We start from the raw sequence: 15,187 nt of genomic DNA on the forward strand, positions 1-15,187 counted from the left end.
AAAAAAATAATAATTATAAAAAGTCAACGAAACATTTTAAAATTAATAATCTCAGTAATTATTGTTTCAACAAGGTGTTGCGCAATTCAGTGCGTTTCGGTTCCATTAACAAACAAAAAAAAGCGACTCAAAGACCGACTGAGAGCAGAGCAGGAGTTTTAACTAGCTACTCAACCACCGCTGTGTTCATGAGAGGCTTATTAGTAATCGAGAAATAAACATCAAGCCTGGAAACCTGATATCGTAACGGACTGAATGTTGTGTTTTTAATATAATCTTTGCTCGGCTTGCGTGGTGCAGGCGGTTGCCACGGCAACGGGTGTGCTTAAATGACAAAGAGACCGAGAGTAAAAAGGTAGGAGATGTTTTCAGTTGATAGTCTGTTCGGGTTGTTTAACCTTTGTTTACCTTTGCTGTGGCTCATTACACCTGCTGTAGTTTCTGAATATTCAATAAACGACAAAATTGGACTAATTACCTCGTTCGTTTGTGAGCATGTATACGTCACAACAAACATCAAATAGGACAAATATATTACATTAAGTTTTAACAAATTCTACCGTGATAATTATGTGAAATTAAATTAATTATATCCCGACTTCAGAAGATTTGCCTTTATCTTTATTGGGCTCTGTGTTTCTTCCTATCAGTCTGTAGTTTCTCATATTGAGAAAAATCTAATTTCAGATCCACCTTGACTGACTGACACCTGCTGGCGTCAGGTTTGCAACCAGCTTCTGACTGAGAAACCAGTAAGCTGCTCCCAGTGTCAGAATCTCACTGCGGCAGAATCTGGATTAGGTTTTCTGTCACTTATTATTTCTGTAAACTGATGTATATTCGCATATAAAATAAGTCAATAGAGTTTAATTTGCAATTTTTATGTCTTTGTGTCATGAGGTAGATCTCAGGCAGCTGGTGAGAGAAAAAGTAGATCTTGCTCTCAAAAGGCTTGGGCACCCCTACCCTAGAACAAATGAAGACCTTAAGTGGGATTGAAAACGATGCCTTCAGGGTTCTTGTTCTTCTTGTTCTGCCCCCAACTAAAACCTCTTCTCTGTTGTCAAGTCTTACTGCCAGTTAAAGTCTGGTTTGCTTCTAGCTTGGTTGGGGTTGGGTGTGTCTCCATTGTGTGTCACTATGTGGGGAGGAACGGAGATAGACCATAACCGGAGCTGTGGTCAACGCTCCTGTGATGTCATTTTGTGCGTGCGGACAGTTATTGGGAGGACAGTTTCTCCAAATTCTCTCGCCATATTTGTGAATTGCAGGTTGCCTTGCATGCAATCCTCAACCACAATTGATTAAAGGTTTTAGATCTCAAGGTTTGACCACAGAGTTATTGATTTTCAGCTCGCCGTTTCACCAATTACCGCTGGCCAATCACTGAACTGCTGTCAGTCAAATCTCCAGGTGGTTCCAAAAAATGGGGAGGAACCGCTAAAAATGGAGCCGATACTGGCACAACCAGTTCTACATGACACGTAGGGCCAAGCGGGGTTATAGGTCATTCTTGATTAAATCTGTTGTCATTGTGCAACACATCTAAGACCCAGATGGATTGGGTTCCTATTTTTCCATAGAGTTAAGTTAGTTCAAACCTTTGAAACTAAGTCATTATGAGCCAATGTCTCATTGGTCTCACTTTCTTAGAGCATTTCACATAAACACCCCATACTTCACTTTGTTTGATTTTTGATTTTCATATAAATAAGAAAATGTATTTGTTGGTACAATCATTGGTGTCAACATCTAAATCAAGGAGGAGCTCAGAAAAAAACAAACAGCTGTTTTAGAGAGGATTTTCTTGCTGCTCTTATTGAATTAGTAAAAGCTGATAATTTAATAAACCAACATGCTGTGCAACAATAAACAGGCAGAATGTTCAAGAAGTAAACCCATGCGAGTGTTAGCAGTTTGTAGAACGAATGCTGTTTTTCACAGATTAATGAACCACAGAGGCTTGTTGTTGTTCCACATCTGCAGCGTTATGTTGGCAGCACAGCAGTTATTAATTCCTCCAACCTTCTGATTACTGGTTGCTACGTTCTGCTTGGTGTGTAAATCTGCATCTTAGCTCCAATGCAAAAAAGAAAACGGCATTAAGAGAACCGTAATGTATAAAAATTAGGACACAATTTTAGCAATACTGAGAAACGTGTTAAGGACTGATATAAAACTTAATAAAAGATAAAGAATAAACTAAGGTATAAAACTTTGAATTCTTGCAATAATTGGCTGAAAAATGAAGAAATGGAAAATCCTGGCCTAGTCAAAGTTAGTTTTGGCACCATTGAGATGAAGTGGAGTGCAACCCTCTAACATCTCACAGCTAAGAGTGAGCTAAAGTGTAGGAAGATATTGATCTTTTCCTCTGCAATAAAACATATTTTTGCTGTTTTTTTTAATTTAATGAGTAAAACTGGTTAAATTTTCTATAACATAATAAAATCAGACCATCATTAATATTTAACAAACATTTTATAGTCACATTCTCATAAGGTTTCTATATACATAGCAACAAACGTTTTTGGCAACATTGCTTCAAAGAATAGAAAAGAAAATAAATAAACAACTGAGCTTCAGAACTATTATGGCAGCAGATAAATGCAGTTTTTTTTAATGGCAAACAGAAATCTTTTCTCTCCTTTTCTCGGGAGAAGCTGCTGCTTTCCCTGCAGCTCCGACATGCCACCTCTGATTCGTACCTGCCAAGCACAATTTTCAGCTGCTTGGCTCTGAGCTCAGGCTGGAGGAGGAGAGTCTCTCTGGCAGGTGTTGAGTGAACCAGAGGGCGCTTCACGTTTTTTTTTTTTTTTCTCTTTACGTCTGTCTAACTCTGTAAGTATGTGCTCACAAATCCTCTTGTCTCGACCTTTAGGAAGCAGAAGCCTTTCATTTAATTCGTGTCACATAACGGTCGCGAAGGCTGAGGGTGGTGGTATATTGTCTTTTTTAGGAATGTGGGTGCGTGTGTGTGTGTGTCAGACCTTTTAAAATTCGGTCTTCTCACTTCTTGGGCAGTGACAAAATCGGTGTGTGCAGAGCAGTGTGACGGTCGCTGCTTCGGGCCTTACGTCAGCGACTGCTGCCATCGAGAATGCGCCGGCGGCTGCTCTGGCCCCAAGGACACCGACTGCTTTGTGAGTCTGCTCTTTGATTTCTCTTAACTTTTGAAATGATCCCCTTTGCTTCTAATGCTTTTACTAAAGTGTAACCTTGTTGAATTTTTTTCCACATTTTATTGGGTTAAAACCACCAACTTCCATTAATTATGTTGGAATTCATCGAATGAAATCTACTGCAACAAATTTCCTTCAAATGTCATGAAAGTTATAAAAAAAACAACCTCATGAAGTTCAAGAACAGCAGCAGACAGGTCAGGAAGAAAGTTGTGCAGAAGGTTAAAATGATATCCCACAGAAACATGGAGGTCCACCTCGACAGTGCAACGCTTCAAAAATCTGACCTTTATGGGAAAGAAAGGCTTTAAAAAAGACACTGTCAAAAGAACGTCCACTGCAAATTTTCCAAAAGCACTTTGGTGGTGGTAGCATCATTTTTGAGGGACTATTCAGACAAAATTAATTTTTTTTTTTTCTTAGCATATCAAAAATATTCCAAAAATGCAGCTTACAAAGCTAAGCTAGCTTGATGTAGCTATTGGCATAAAGCAGCCAATAGCTACTTGACGCACTATTGGCTGGTGTTAGCAAACCAGCACATTCGGGAATACCTTTAATTTTCATTTGCACCGATTGGCTGAACCCAACAGCCAACATAAGGGAGACTGTAAATGTGATCTTCTTTGATAGCCCTAAGACCCTTTCTACTGCGTGAATGAAGGAATATTAAGTATGTATGGTGTTTGAGCTATTAAAATAGGCAGCCAGAAGCATTTTTAGAGGATATTAGCTATTCACCAACCAAGTATGTATGACTACAAACACCTACTTCACCAAGCTGGTGAAGCAGCTAGTTGGTGAAGTAGGTGTTCAGCAGCTAGCTGTTGTAACTTATTAAGCACTTAGACATGCTAACGGCTGGCAGACTGTGTTAGCTAGTCTAACATTAGCAACGTCTTCATAACTTTTCTTTCCGCCTCAGTTAACCCAGAACTTCCTGTCACATTTCAAAATAAAAACATCAACATAAATCACTGTTTTAATAATTAACAGTAGGGTTTTTTTAAGAGATGTTTATAAGTAGGGAGGGCTAAATCTTTATACCCTGCCACTACATTTAAGAAAAATCCATTTTGGTTCCTGAAATAGTGCGAAACTGACACGAGTATTAAGATTAAAAAATAAGGGAATATAATTTCTGTAATATTTCCTACTGCCAGAACTAGCCAGTCAGTGTTTGGATCCCCCCCCCACCTACCCATAACGCCCACTAATACCTCTAGTCCTCTGTTAGAATGGACCAGTCAAAGTCCAGTTCTAGATCCAACTGAGAATTTATGGCATATCTCGAAAATGTACGTCAACACATAATCTCCATCTAAGACATTCAGCTTTAATTGCAGCCATATGTCAGTTCTGCTCTACTTTGTGTCATTTCCTCAGATTAAAATTAAACCAGTTTGTGGTTGTAATGTGACAAAATGGTAAAAAGTGACTTTTCAACGCTCTGTGCCTGCTGACAAACCATTATACAGGCTTGTAAAAGTTCACTGTTATCAAATTTGGGATTTGACGTTCCAATTATGACCGATTTTGTCACCCCAATTTCTTCTTGTTTTGCAAACTTGCACCTCGACGGAGTGGATATTGCTGCTGTAACTCACCTAAAGGCCCATCCAACTCAATTACCAGCGGCCATGGACGTCAAGACACTTAAAGGGGGCTTTATGGGAGAACATTACGCTGTTTACATCATGGCCTTGGATCAATGGCTTCAATTTTTCTCCCATTTGGCATCCACAGAGACAGGAAGCAGCCGCATGATTCGCATGTTGGAATGCGGCGTAAAAATGATGTGCTGCTGTAATTCTCCTTCCCTCACTGTGACTGATGTCTCTCACCTCACCAGCAACTCCACACCTTTATGGGAGGAGATGCAAGCATTTAAAGTTTGGGCTTATTCATTTATTTTTATTTTTTTCTCGAAGAAGCCACAAATGTTCAACACACTAAAAATGTGTGTTGAAATTCTAAATTAAATTCTAAATTAATTTAGAATTTAATTTAAATCTAAATTAAATTCTATTTAATTTAGATTAAATAGAATTTAATCTAAATTCTATTTTGCACTAATTCATAACTAATGTTTTTAGTTATATCCAAAAACATAAACTCAGTTTAGACTGGGCTATGGGCATTTGCCCAGGGCAGCATTATAAAAGGGGTACATGTGTATCAGATTTAAAATTATAACATTTCACTTCCCTGAAGAAGTTTTTTATTTTTCTTCTCTTTCTTTTTTACCTTTTGGACAGCTGTTTTGGTGTGTAACCATGGCAACAAGGTATTGTTTTTGCATCTGGGAGCAGCTAATTAACATCTTCTAAACTTAAATATTCCTTGAACTACGACCCCGAACCCCAGAAAAGTTAAAAAGGAAGCTTCATGGGTGAAGAATAATTTCCTCCAGCATCTCTCCGCCGGGCTTTCTATCCATACGACTAGACCAAAATGGAAACAGGAGCAGCAAAAGATGTGGATTAGCAGTAGTAGCTAACAGCTGATGATGTCATCAGGACGTGTTGCTGTGGAATCTCTTCTCTTCTGCCTTGATACTGAACTGTTAGCATGTCATGCTGGTTATGAGACGGTTATAGAGCATGTCTTCAGTCAGAGGCTTCTTCAGATTCGATGAAAGACTGACTGCTCATGGTTTTGGGAGAAATAAAGTATCGTTGAATCGTCGTACACTGGATATTCTGTGGATGTAAAGTTAGCGCCCCCATTGTGTTACGTATACATGCATTGCTATCACTGCTGATAATAACAGACTCAGTCATAAACATACAAAAACTGATGAGTATTCGCTATGTAAGGTGAGGAGTGAATATTTGCATTTATTTCTGTATTTCAGTGTGTGTGTTTCTGTCTTCCATGTTTTGTTGTCAGCATAGAGCAGGGGTGTCGAACTCATTTTCGTTTTAGGTCAAATCAAGAACACGAATGCTCTTAAAGGGCCGGTTGTGACAAAATGTATTAATAAAACCTGTTCACAAATTGTTAAAATATCAATGAATCCTTAAAACTAAACATTGTTGAACAGCTTTTCAGCCCCTCCAGGATTTTCTGGTTCTATTTGTGATTTTTTTTTTTTTGCAATAAAAATCCAAGTGTTTGGAAATATTTGCAATATTTGTGCTTATTTATGACGGCAAATGTGACTTTTTAATTATTTGCTGTATAGATCATTGTCTATAATTTAACATCAATTAAAGCTGAGGTATCTGTTTAGTACAAGTAAGAAAGCTTTTGAAAATTTTTGAGAAATATTTGCAATAAACTCCCAATTGTTAGCACAATTTGTTGATTTTTGCGTGAATTTCCACAATAATTCTCAAGAAACTGGAGGAACTGAAGGACATAATTTAGCAGTAAACAAATAAAAACTGCATTGATTTGATTGAACATAATATATAAGCACACTTATTGTTTAATCTAGAATCCAGAGGGCCACATAAAAAGCTAAAGCGGGCCAGATTCGGCCCACGGGCCTTGAGTTTGACATACATAGAGAGTCGGATTTTATGATTGTATTATGATGTTGTAACATCCACTGCTGCCAGTAGATCCCAGTGACTATATTGTTACTCCTGTATTATCTTGCAGGCCTGCACCAACTTCAACAACAGTGGCGCCTGCGTCACCCAGTGCCCCCAGCCGTTCGTCTACAACCCCACCTCCTTCCAGCTGGAGCCCAACCCCCAAGCCAAGTACACCTACGGAGCCTTCTGCGTGAAGAAATGCCCCCGTAAGTCCGAGGCGCTGTTGACGCTCATTAAGGTGTTAATGAAGTCTTCCAGAAGAAGCGAGCATGCTCTAATCTCCACTGAAATTAGACTCCAGACGATTATTGCGAGGCAAGATAAGTGGCTCCAGCCTAAACAAATGGTGTATCTCAGTTAGCTAAGTTGCCGCACCATCTGCTTGGGCTGATGTCGGAAAAGAAGCAAAGAGCAGCTCTCTGTTCTTGGCTGTGGAGGGTCTGCAGTGCAGGAGCAATTAGCCCAGCGTGAATTAAAAGTCAGGCGACAGATTGCATGTTCCGAATCCACTGATCATCAGATGAGATTTATCATCCCTCAGCTCTGGGTTTGCATCGTCTGTGTTCATGGCTTCTCGTTTCTGGCAGATAACTTCGTGGTGGACCACAGCTCCTGCGTCAGAGCGTGTCCCAGCAACAAGATGGAGGTGGAGGAGAACCGCATCAAAATGTGCATCCCATGCACCGACATTTGCCCTAAAGGTGAGCCGTGTCGTCATCCGTGTTCACAGTAAATCCAGTTCTAGAGTTTTGCTTTCTGCGATCTGAAAATCATTTCTGGTTAACGTTCCTCTCCGGACGAGAAATGCGGCGTCAATGAAGGTCAAACGTTTGATCCTGACATCAGTCGGAATGTTAATTAAGAGAAAATAGCCTCTTAATAAGAAGCGGCTACCTGAAGTCGTTTTGCTACAGCGGCGTCATCTAACGACCCAAAATGCCTGACGTGAAATTAAGCGGCATTAGCTCAGTAGTGAAAATGATCCTCTTCATCATGTTGTTCTCCACAAAGGTAACCGATCTGCCCTTTCTCTTCAGAGAGGACGGCAATAATGTTTTCCTCCAGGCGGCGCGCGGCAGCCGCGCCGTCAGCCAATTGGCCGATCCCCTGATTACATCGTCACGTCACAGGGACGGGTTAATGAGGGATAGCCCAAGGAACTGTGGGAAATGATAACAAATTAACATTTCAGATATGGAATTGGCCGGTATAAATCACTATCAGAAAGTGGTTACACCACTTAATGCCAGCCTTATTCATCATCCCTCCCTTCTGCCCGTGTCAGAAACACTTGGCTCTCGCCGGGCTGAGTGTAATTAATGCAGATGTAATGAATTCATTATGGAGAGGGAATGGATGGAGATTGGCCCGTGCTTTCATCAAAAGAATTCAAATGCGTGGAGCAGGGCCACGGCCCTGCCGGAGCACCAAAGGACTTTATTTTGATGAAAGAGAATGGGGGGGGGGGAAACATTGCAAGGGGGAAGAAAAATGGCTTCTAGTGGTTCTTACAAGGACACCTCGCCACGGCAACGCTAACTGCTGGATTGACGTGCGACTGTGTTTGCGTTGTCAGTGTGCGACGGCATCGGGACAGGCAGCCTGCAGACGGCTCAGACTGTGGACGCCAGCAACATAGACAAGTTTGTCAACTGCACCAAAATCAACGGCAATCTCATCTTTCTCATCACCGGCATCAAAGGGTGAGTATCAAGTTCAGTCATTTAGAAATATATGACCGAAATGCAGAGAAACCAAACAGAATACCAGCCACACAAAAAAAACAAAGCCCATGCAAATGATCCAGCACAGTGCTGTAGGAGTGATGCTTTGGATTTGTTTTTGCATCTAGAGCCATGAAGTTCTCTGTGAGACGATTCAGATCATTCCTGAAGGCAGCGCTACAAGCTGCTGAACCTTAGGGTGTACTTACTTTATAGAACAGGGTGCTTTGAAAGTTTCTGTTTGCCGTTAATAGAAAACCTGAATGGAGACCCAGAACTTAGGCAGTGGTGAGAAACTATTTCCCCTTTGACCTTGAAACACTGGAACATTGGCTTTCCCTTCTGGACCTTTGATCTCTAGAACTGGATCTTGTAGAAGATAGAGAGATTTCTACCGGATTGACCACTAGGCATGGATTATACTTTATTTAAAGGTTTATATTAGTGGGGAAGTTGCAGACCAGGGTAGACAATGTTTGGTCAGAATCACAGTGTACCAGCTGCCAAGCACGGTGGTAGAGGAATACAATGGTTGAGTTTGTCTTGAATGAAGTGATGGTCTCTGAAGTGATTGCTGTGTGTTTCATAGGGACATGTACCACGGCATCGGACCTTTGGACCCGGAGCGTCTCAGCGTCTTCCGCACTGTCAAGGAGATCACAGGTGACCCGTTTGGTTTGTGTTTACTGTATGTGTGCGTGATGGTTCAACAGACATTCAGAGTGTGTGTGTTTGTGTGTGTATGTTTATGCATTAGCTCTTACAGCCCTAAAGGGGCCTGTCTACAAACGGCTTTTCTTCATATTAAACCGCGACTTGCAGTTGAACCAAACGGCTAATGGAGTGAAACTGCATTTTCATTATGAAAACACCAGCAATAAAAAAGAGCAATGGCCACTCCATCCCCCGCCATTTCCTGCTCCATCCCTGTTAATGTCATTTCCATAGAGGCTGACCTGATATAATCTGTCATTAAACGGCAAGTGCAACCAGACTGAGTGTGCAAAGTATGAAATCTAGTCTTTTAATTAGTGCAGGCTGCTTTCTCTCTTTGTCTCCACCTAAGAAATAAACCCGTCTTCTATTTTCACTTTCATCATCCTCTTATAAAAACAACAAAAAGCAGCAGTGAACATCTGAGGAAAGTGTAAAGTCAAAGTCCATGTGGTGTGTTCTCAGGGTACCTGAACATCCAGTCCTGGCCTGAAAACATGACGGATCTGAGCGTTTTCTCCAACTTGGCGACCATCGGCGGCAGATCCCTTTACAGGTAGGATTCAACTGATGCAGGTGGAACCATAACATGCATGCAGAGTGGCCAACCAGGTACAGGTGGTACCTGGTATTACTCTGCTCATTGGTTATGCAAGAAAAATAAAATTAGCACAAGTTAAGTTTTCTTATAATTAAGTTGTTCTTTGTGGTAACAAAGCTTCTTGACGATGCATCTGACAAAATCTCAATAAAAAGAATGAAAAATAAGCGAGCGACTGAAAAAAATGTTCAGATGTCCCTGTTTGGGCCCACGGACCTGCTTGAAGTACTGACCTCGACTCTGTAGAACCCTTACAGCAAAACTGCTTTGATTTGATTGATAAAATAATATTTAAGCACACTGTTATCTAAGTGGTTCGATTTATGTGTCCCTTTAGAGTCTAGATGAATGCATTAAAAGCTATAGCGGGTCGGATTTGGCTAATGTACCTTAAAGGATGATGATGATGATGATGATGATGATGATGATGATGATGATGATGATGATGATACCAGAGTGACCAACACAACCATGAGCCGTTCTCTCCTCTTGCAGTGGAACCGGCATTTCTCTGCTGATCCTGAAGCAGCTCTGGATCTCCGCACTCCACTTCCAGTCTCTGAACGAGATCAGTGCCGGAAACGTCTACATCATGAACAACACCCGCCTCTGCTTCTACAACACCGTCAACTGGACGTCGCTCTTCAGGACCTCCAGCCAAAAGGTCGTCGTCCGCAACAACCGGGACCCCAAGGAGTGCAGTGAGTAGCTGCAGATGTTATCTGGGAGTCTTCAAGGTTTGAAAATGGTTTCTACAGCTACAGTAGTTGAATGATTTTATGGTATGAAAATAGTGGAAGTGTGTCCACCATTACTAGGTTAGATTATATAAGTTTTTCTTATAGAAAAGAATAGCCACATCTGAATGAAAGTATCAGAGGTGGGCAGAGTACCCAAACCTTGTACTCAAGTAAGAGTAGGACCACATCAACGTAATAGTGAAAAAGTATTTGGTAAAAAGTTTACTGAAGTACTCAGTAACTGAATAAATTCTCAATCATTAGACAAAATATTTTCTTTTCACAATCAGGTTTTTTTTTTCAATAAAAACTTATGAGACTTCAACAAAAACTGCAGGTGTGTTCCTGTGTCTGGTGAGTTTTTTATTAAAACATTTCTGTTTTTCATTCAGTGGGGAGAGAGAATCCAGAAAAATTTACTCAAGAGGAAAAAAATAGTGTAGTAAAATGACTCCTAAAAGTAATTTTTTTTTCTCCAAAAGTTACTTAAGTAAATGTAACTGAGTAAATGTAAATAGTTAGTACCCAACTCTGGAAAGTATTGACAGTGGAAGCAGTGGATAAGTATTAATAGATCTATTTTCATATCTTCTGAAATAACTACATTTAATCTAAGTGAATGGAATTCTGTTTTGTGACTATCACAGTTAGCCCCTTCTGACCGGATACTCCCCACAGCAGACGGGTTTCGCTGTCAACATTAAAACCAATTTTCTTTGGGAGTAAAGCTGAAGGCAGCCGCTCCTCGCTTTATTAAACCTGGAGGAAATTATAATCCAATTGGTTCCTTAAATTTGTTTAAAGCATTCTCTGATAAACAGCTGCTTTAATGAACTTTCCTCAGAAACTCTGCAGCCCATTAACGTTCATTCAAAGGTTATTAAAGTGGTCAGAGAGGAGGGGGTTTGTTTCCAGTCTCTGTGTCAATATAAACTACAGGTATGAGGAAGAAAAAGAGAAGGTCTGGCTAATTCTGATTTTTTTTATATATTGAAATGACCATTTTAATAACTCTGATCTTTACTCAGCCCTGAATAGGATGGAAAAAAATAGGAAAGTAAAGATAGTAACCGACTGAACTTTAAAGACTGTAACCCCTGCTGGAGATGCGTGCAAAAGCCAGATATTCCATAAATCGTCATGGAGACACGCAGAGACTGTAGCCTCTACAGATGGTAGACTCATTCCCGTAATTTTAATCAACTACAACTCAACTTGAATAAATGTATTGAAATTAAAAAATGATTTTTAAACTTCCTTCGCTTTCCCATCAACAAGTATAATAAGGGTTTATGTGCAATTTGGAGGCGTGGGCGCTTCTCCTCTTCTGTTTCATTGTGGACTACCTACTGTGATAAAAGATGAATTTATTTTTTATCTTTTTAAACATTTCTACAGGGTGAAGATGAGAACACTGTTTACTGTGTGTACTCATACACAGACATGAAAATGTATCTCTGCACCGCTGTCTGGTAGAAGTATATGGGGGGCATTTAGTTCGAAAACTCACTGAGCAAACTCTTATCCATGGCTTCTTGGAGTTTTGGGTTCAGTACCAGTTGCTTTAAATACTTAATTTACAAAAATCTGCTGCTCACTCTTTAATATAGGGAGTGTGTGTGTGTGTGTCTTTTTGTGTTGTATCTTTTCCTGCCCCAGCTGTCTTTGTTAGTCTAACAGCCTTTTAAGCTCTTCACTCTGTCTTTAGTTCGGTTTTTGATGCCTTTTAACGTTGTGGTTGTTGTTTCCTTGTAAAGCACTTTGTTGCAGCCTCTGCTGTTGGAAACGGGCTTTATAAATAAATGTGACCTTGACCTCGGATGAAAACAATACACTGTGTTCTGTTTAAGTTGAAACCTACATTTTTGTCAAGCACAAATACAAACTGAAATGCCAGTGTCCATGGCAACAGTGTCAGTTTTCGACTGTTACAACCTGGCTGTGAAAGGCCTTGTTCAGCTTCACTGTGACATTAAAGCCCTGAGGTGGGTTCAGTTATTTCTCTTTTTTTCTGACCAACGGTTTGTGTGAGTATTCTAGCATGCTGCTACATTGTTTGATTTGATTGTTTTCTACTCTAGATAAACAAGAGTTAGATGTTATGGATCCGGCAGATCATTTCCGTCTGGGTTTGAAAACTCGACCCAGAGTTCCTGGAGTTCTGCGTTTGGTTTAGATGCTGAGTGAAGCATTTCAGAGGATCACTTATTTGAATTTTGTGACTCACATAATCACAAACAGCCTTTACTACATTGCTGAAATATAAGCTGGCTTTAGCAAATGAGAAAATCCAACAAACCCATGTCTTGCACAGAAACGGAGACATCTAGAAAATCTTCAGAAAAGTTTAAAAATCTTGGCTTCCTGTTTCAAAGTTAATCTTAAAACTGGACTCATTAACAGGTAAATGAGTCCAGTGTGTGTGTTAGGGTTTGATCGGTTGGAGCTAATACAAACCCTCTTTATTAGGCTCAGCCCTACTGTCTGTCATTGACTGCTCTGCTGTTGACAGAGGGTCTGGCCCCCCTCCAGGCGGCCCCCAGGGACTTCTTATGTCACTCACCGGATGGGGGGACCAGTGAGTCCAATGAGGTGCATTGATTGCTGCGGTTTGACAGGGAAGAAGAAACGGGAGGCCAAGGTTTCTGGATTAGACACTCTCTGCAGGCAGAGGTGTTGGGAATACCGATGATTCCCACACTGTTAGACAGGAAAATGACTCCTTCATGTCTTTCCTCCTCAACAGCTCAGCACCGGATGGTGTGCGACCGCATGTGTTCGGACGACGGCTGTTGGGGCCCGGGGCCTGACCAGTGCCTCTCCTGCCGCTACTTCAAACGAGGCCGCACCTGCGTGGAGTCCTGCAATCTGTTTGACGGGTAAGAAAAGAGTCCAAAACGCTCACAGAGTCAACTGCGTAGATCATCAGCAGCCGACCATTATGGTTTATGAAGCCACATTAATTTCTCTCAGCATGCAACAAGAAGCTTAAGTCGGTTTAAGCTGCTTTAATACACCAACAATGAAGCCAAAACATCCTCAAGGGCTCTGGAGGAGGAACGTCTAATTGCAGATCGGTGTGAATGTAATGAAGTGAGCCAATAAGGAATTTCACAGTGTGAACTGTCAAAGGAGCATTTGGCAGGATGTTACAGCCATCCACTAAAATCAATTGAAATGTATTGTTGAAGGATTAGATTGAAAATGTCCCATTTGGACTGACTGAACAAATGTTTACAGCTCTGAGCTGAAGGCTGACTGAAAGGCAGTGAAGAACTGACTGGTTTGTGTCTGTCGTGCTCATTTAAATGTTGTCAGACTTTTTGGATTGTGTCTCTGTTTAAGACTGCCTTAAAGAATCTGAAACACATTTACATCTGGAATTTGACTAGGCCACTTCACACCTGTGAATTTTCTTATTGTTTGTTGTTTGAATCATGTTCCTTGATACGGTCCTCGACATGGCGGGCACACTTCTGCTAACACGCTATTTTTGGCTTAGCGCTTTAGCGTTTTTGCTAACTTTGAAAATGTTTTGCACAGTTAACTTCCCCTAAATTCTAAGGTGCTAATTTACTTGTAACCTTTCAGTTGAATAAAGTTTGACATTCGTGTTGAAGTTTTGGTTAAGGACTTCAATCAGTTAGATATTTATATTCATGCTCTTATTTTGAAGTGGGTGAAGACTGATTTGGCAGCAGTTTCCTCTCCTTATGTTCTCTTTTTCCCTCCAGTAACTTCATTTCAAGCAAGAAACATCCAAGAACAAAATAAAACAGACAATAAGATATAACCATAAATACAATATATAAGCGCTTTATAGAGTCACATTATATAGTAGTGTAAAAATAAAATTGGAGTTCGTGTAGTTTAGCCAAGGGCAGATATAATTTGGACTTAAGTTAGTGCTTTAGCTTTTGCTAAATACTGTGCTGGTATAGCGTTGTAGAGTTAGCAGAACTAATGTTTATGATTAGGGCTTTAAGGTTAGCGTGTTTAGCTAGGTGGGGCCAACCACTGATCTCAAACATTTCTAAATGGTTTTTAACACTAACAGATGTCGAAGATTTCGTACTCATCTTTAACTGAGATGAGTATGAAACATCTGCACTCCTGATCAGGAGTGCAGATCAGGAGAGTTGTGGGATCTTTTGACCTGCCTCATGCTGTCAGGAGGGATTTCTTGATTGGAATCCGACCAAACAAACCAGAGAATTAGATTTATTACAGGTGATTTCTAATTCACTACTGCTTTTTTTCCTTAAACAGCCAGGTTGGTTTGGTGTTCTTTTTAGTTACAAGAGAGCAAACACATCTGTGCACCAACCAAACCTGCTGTTCTAGATGTTCCCCTTGAATGAATCCTGGCTGAGTGAAGGAATGTTTTGAATCGGGTCTCTCAGAACCATCAGTCTAAAATAAAGCTGCACCAGCAGCGCCTGCCGAGAGATAAATCAGCTTTTTTTTTTTCCTTTTTTCTTTTCATGGAGGCAAAAGCGGTGATGTCAGGCCTGTGTTTCCCTCTGGAGAGGGTTTATGAGAGCATGCAACCCTCGGTTATGTTGACTTGTTGCTGGTCCTTTTCCGCTGCCGTTTGTGGGAGGGAGGCTTTGAAGTCGCCGGGGGGAAAAACAGCTCAGAGCGAAGCTTTGAAGAAGACAAGGGAGAGGCTCGTGGCTGG

General features: G+C 40.7%; 1 protein-coding gene across 3 annotated transcripts in view; it reads left to right on the forward strand.

Annotated features, from left to right (window-relative positions):
- Positions 1–15,187, forward strand: part of LOC103476823 (receptor tyrosine-protein kinase erbB-4) — a 282,377-nt gene that overhangs the window by 198,663 nt on the left and 68,527 nt on the right. For all 3 annotated transcript variants that reach the window (XM_081614884.1, XM_081614889.1, XM_081614885.1), the window contains exons 6-13: positions 3,025–3,143; positions 6,792–6,933; positions 7,315–7,428; positions 8,304–8,430; positions 9,041–9,114; positions 9,631–9,721; positions 10,262–10,467; positions 13,253–13,385. In XM_081614884.1, coding sequence (XP_081471010.1) covers positions 3,025–3,143; positions 6,792–6,933; positions 7,315–7,428; positions 8,304–8,430; positions 9,041–9,114; positions 9,631–9,721; positions 10,262–10,467; positions 13,253–13,385 — 1,006 coding nt within the window. The remainder of the gene's footprint in view (positions 1–3,024; positions 3,144–6,791; positions 6,934–7,314; positions 7,429–8,303; positions 8,431–9,040; positions 9,115–9,630; positions 9,722–10,261; positions 10,468–13,252; positions 13,386–15,187) is intronic.

Source organism: Poecilia reticulata, chromosome 2 (assembly GCF_904066995.2).
Source record: "Poecilia reticulata chromosome 2, P_reticulata-male-v2, whole genome shotgun sequence".
Lineage (NCBI taxonomy): Eukaryota > Metazoa > Chordata > Actinopteri > Cyprinodontiformes > Poeciliidae > Poecilia > Poecilia reticulata.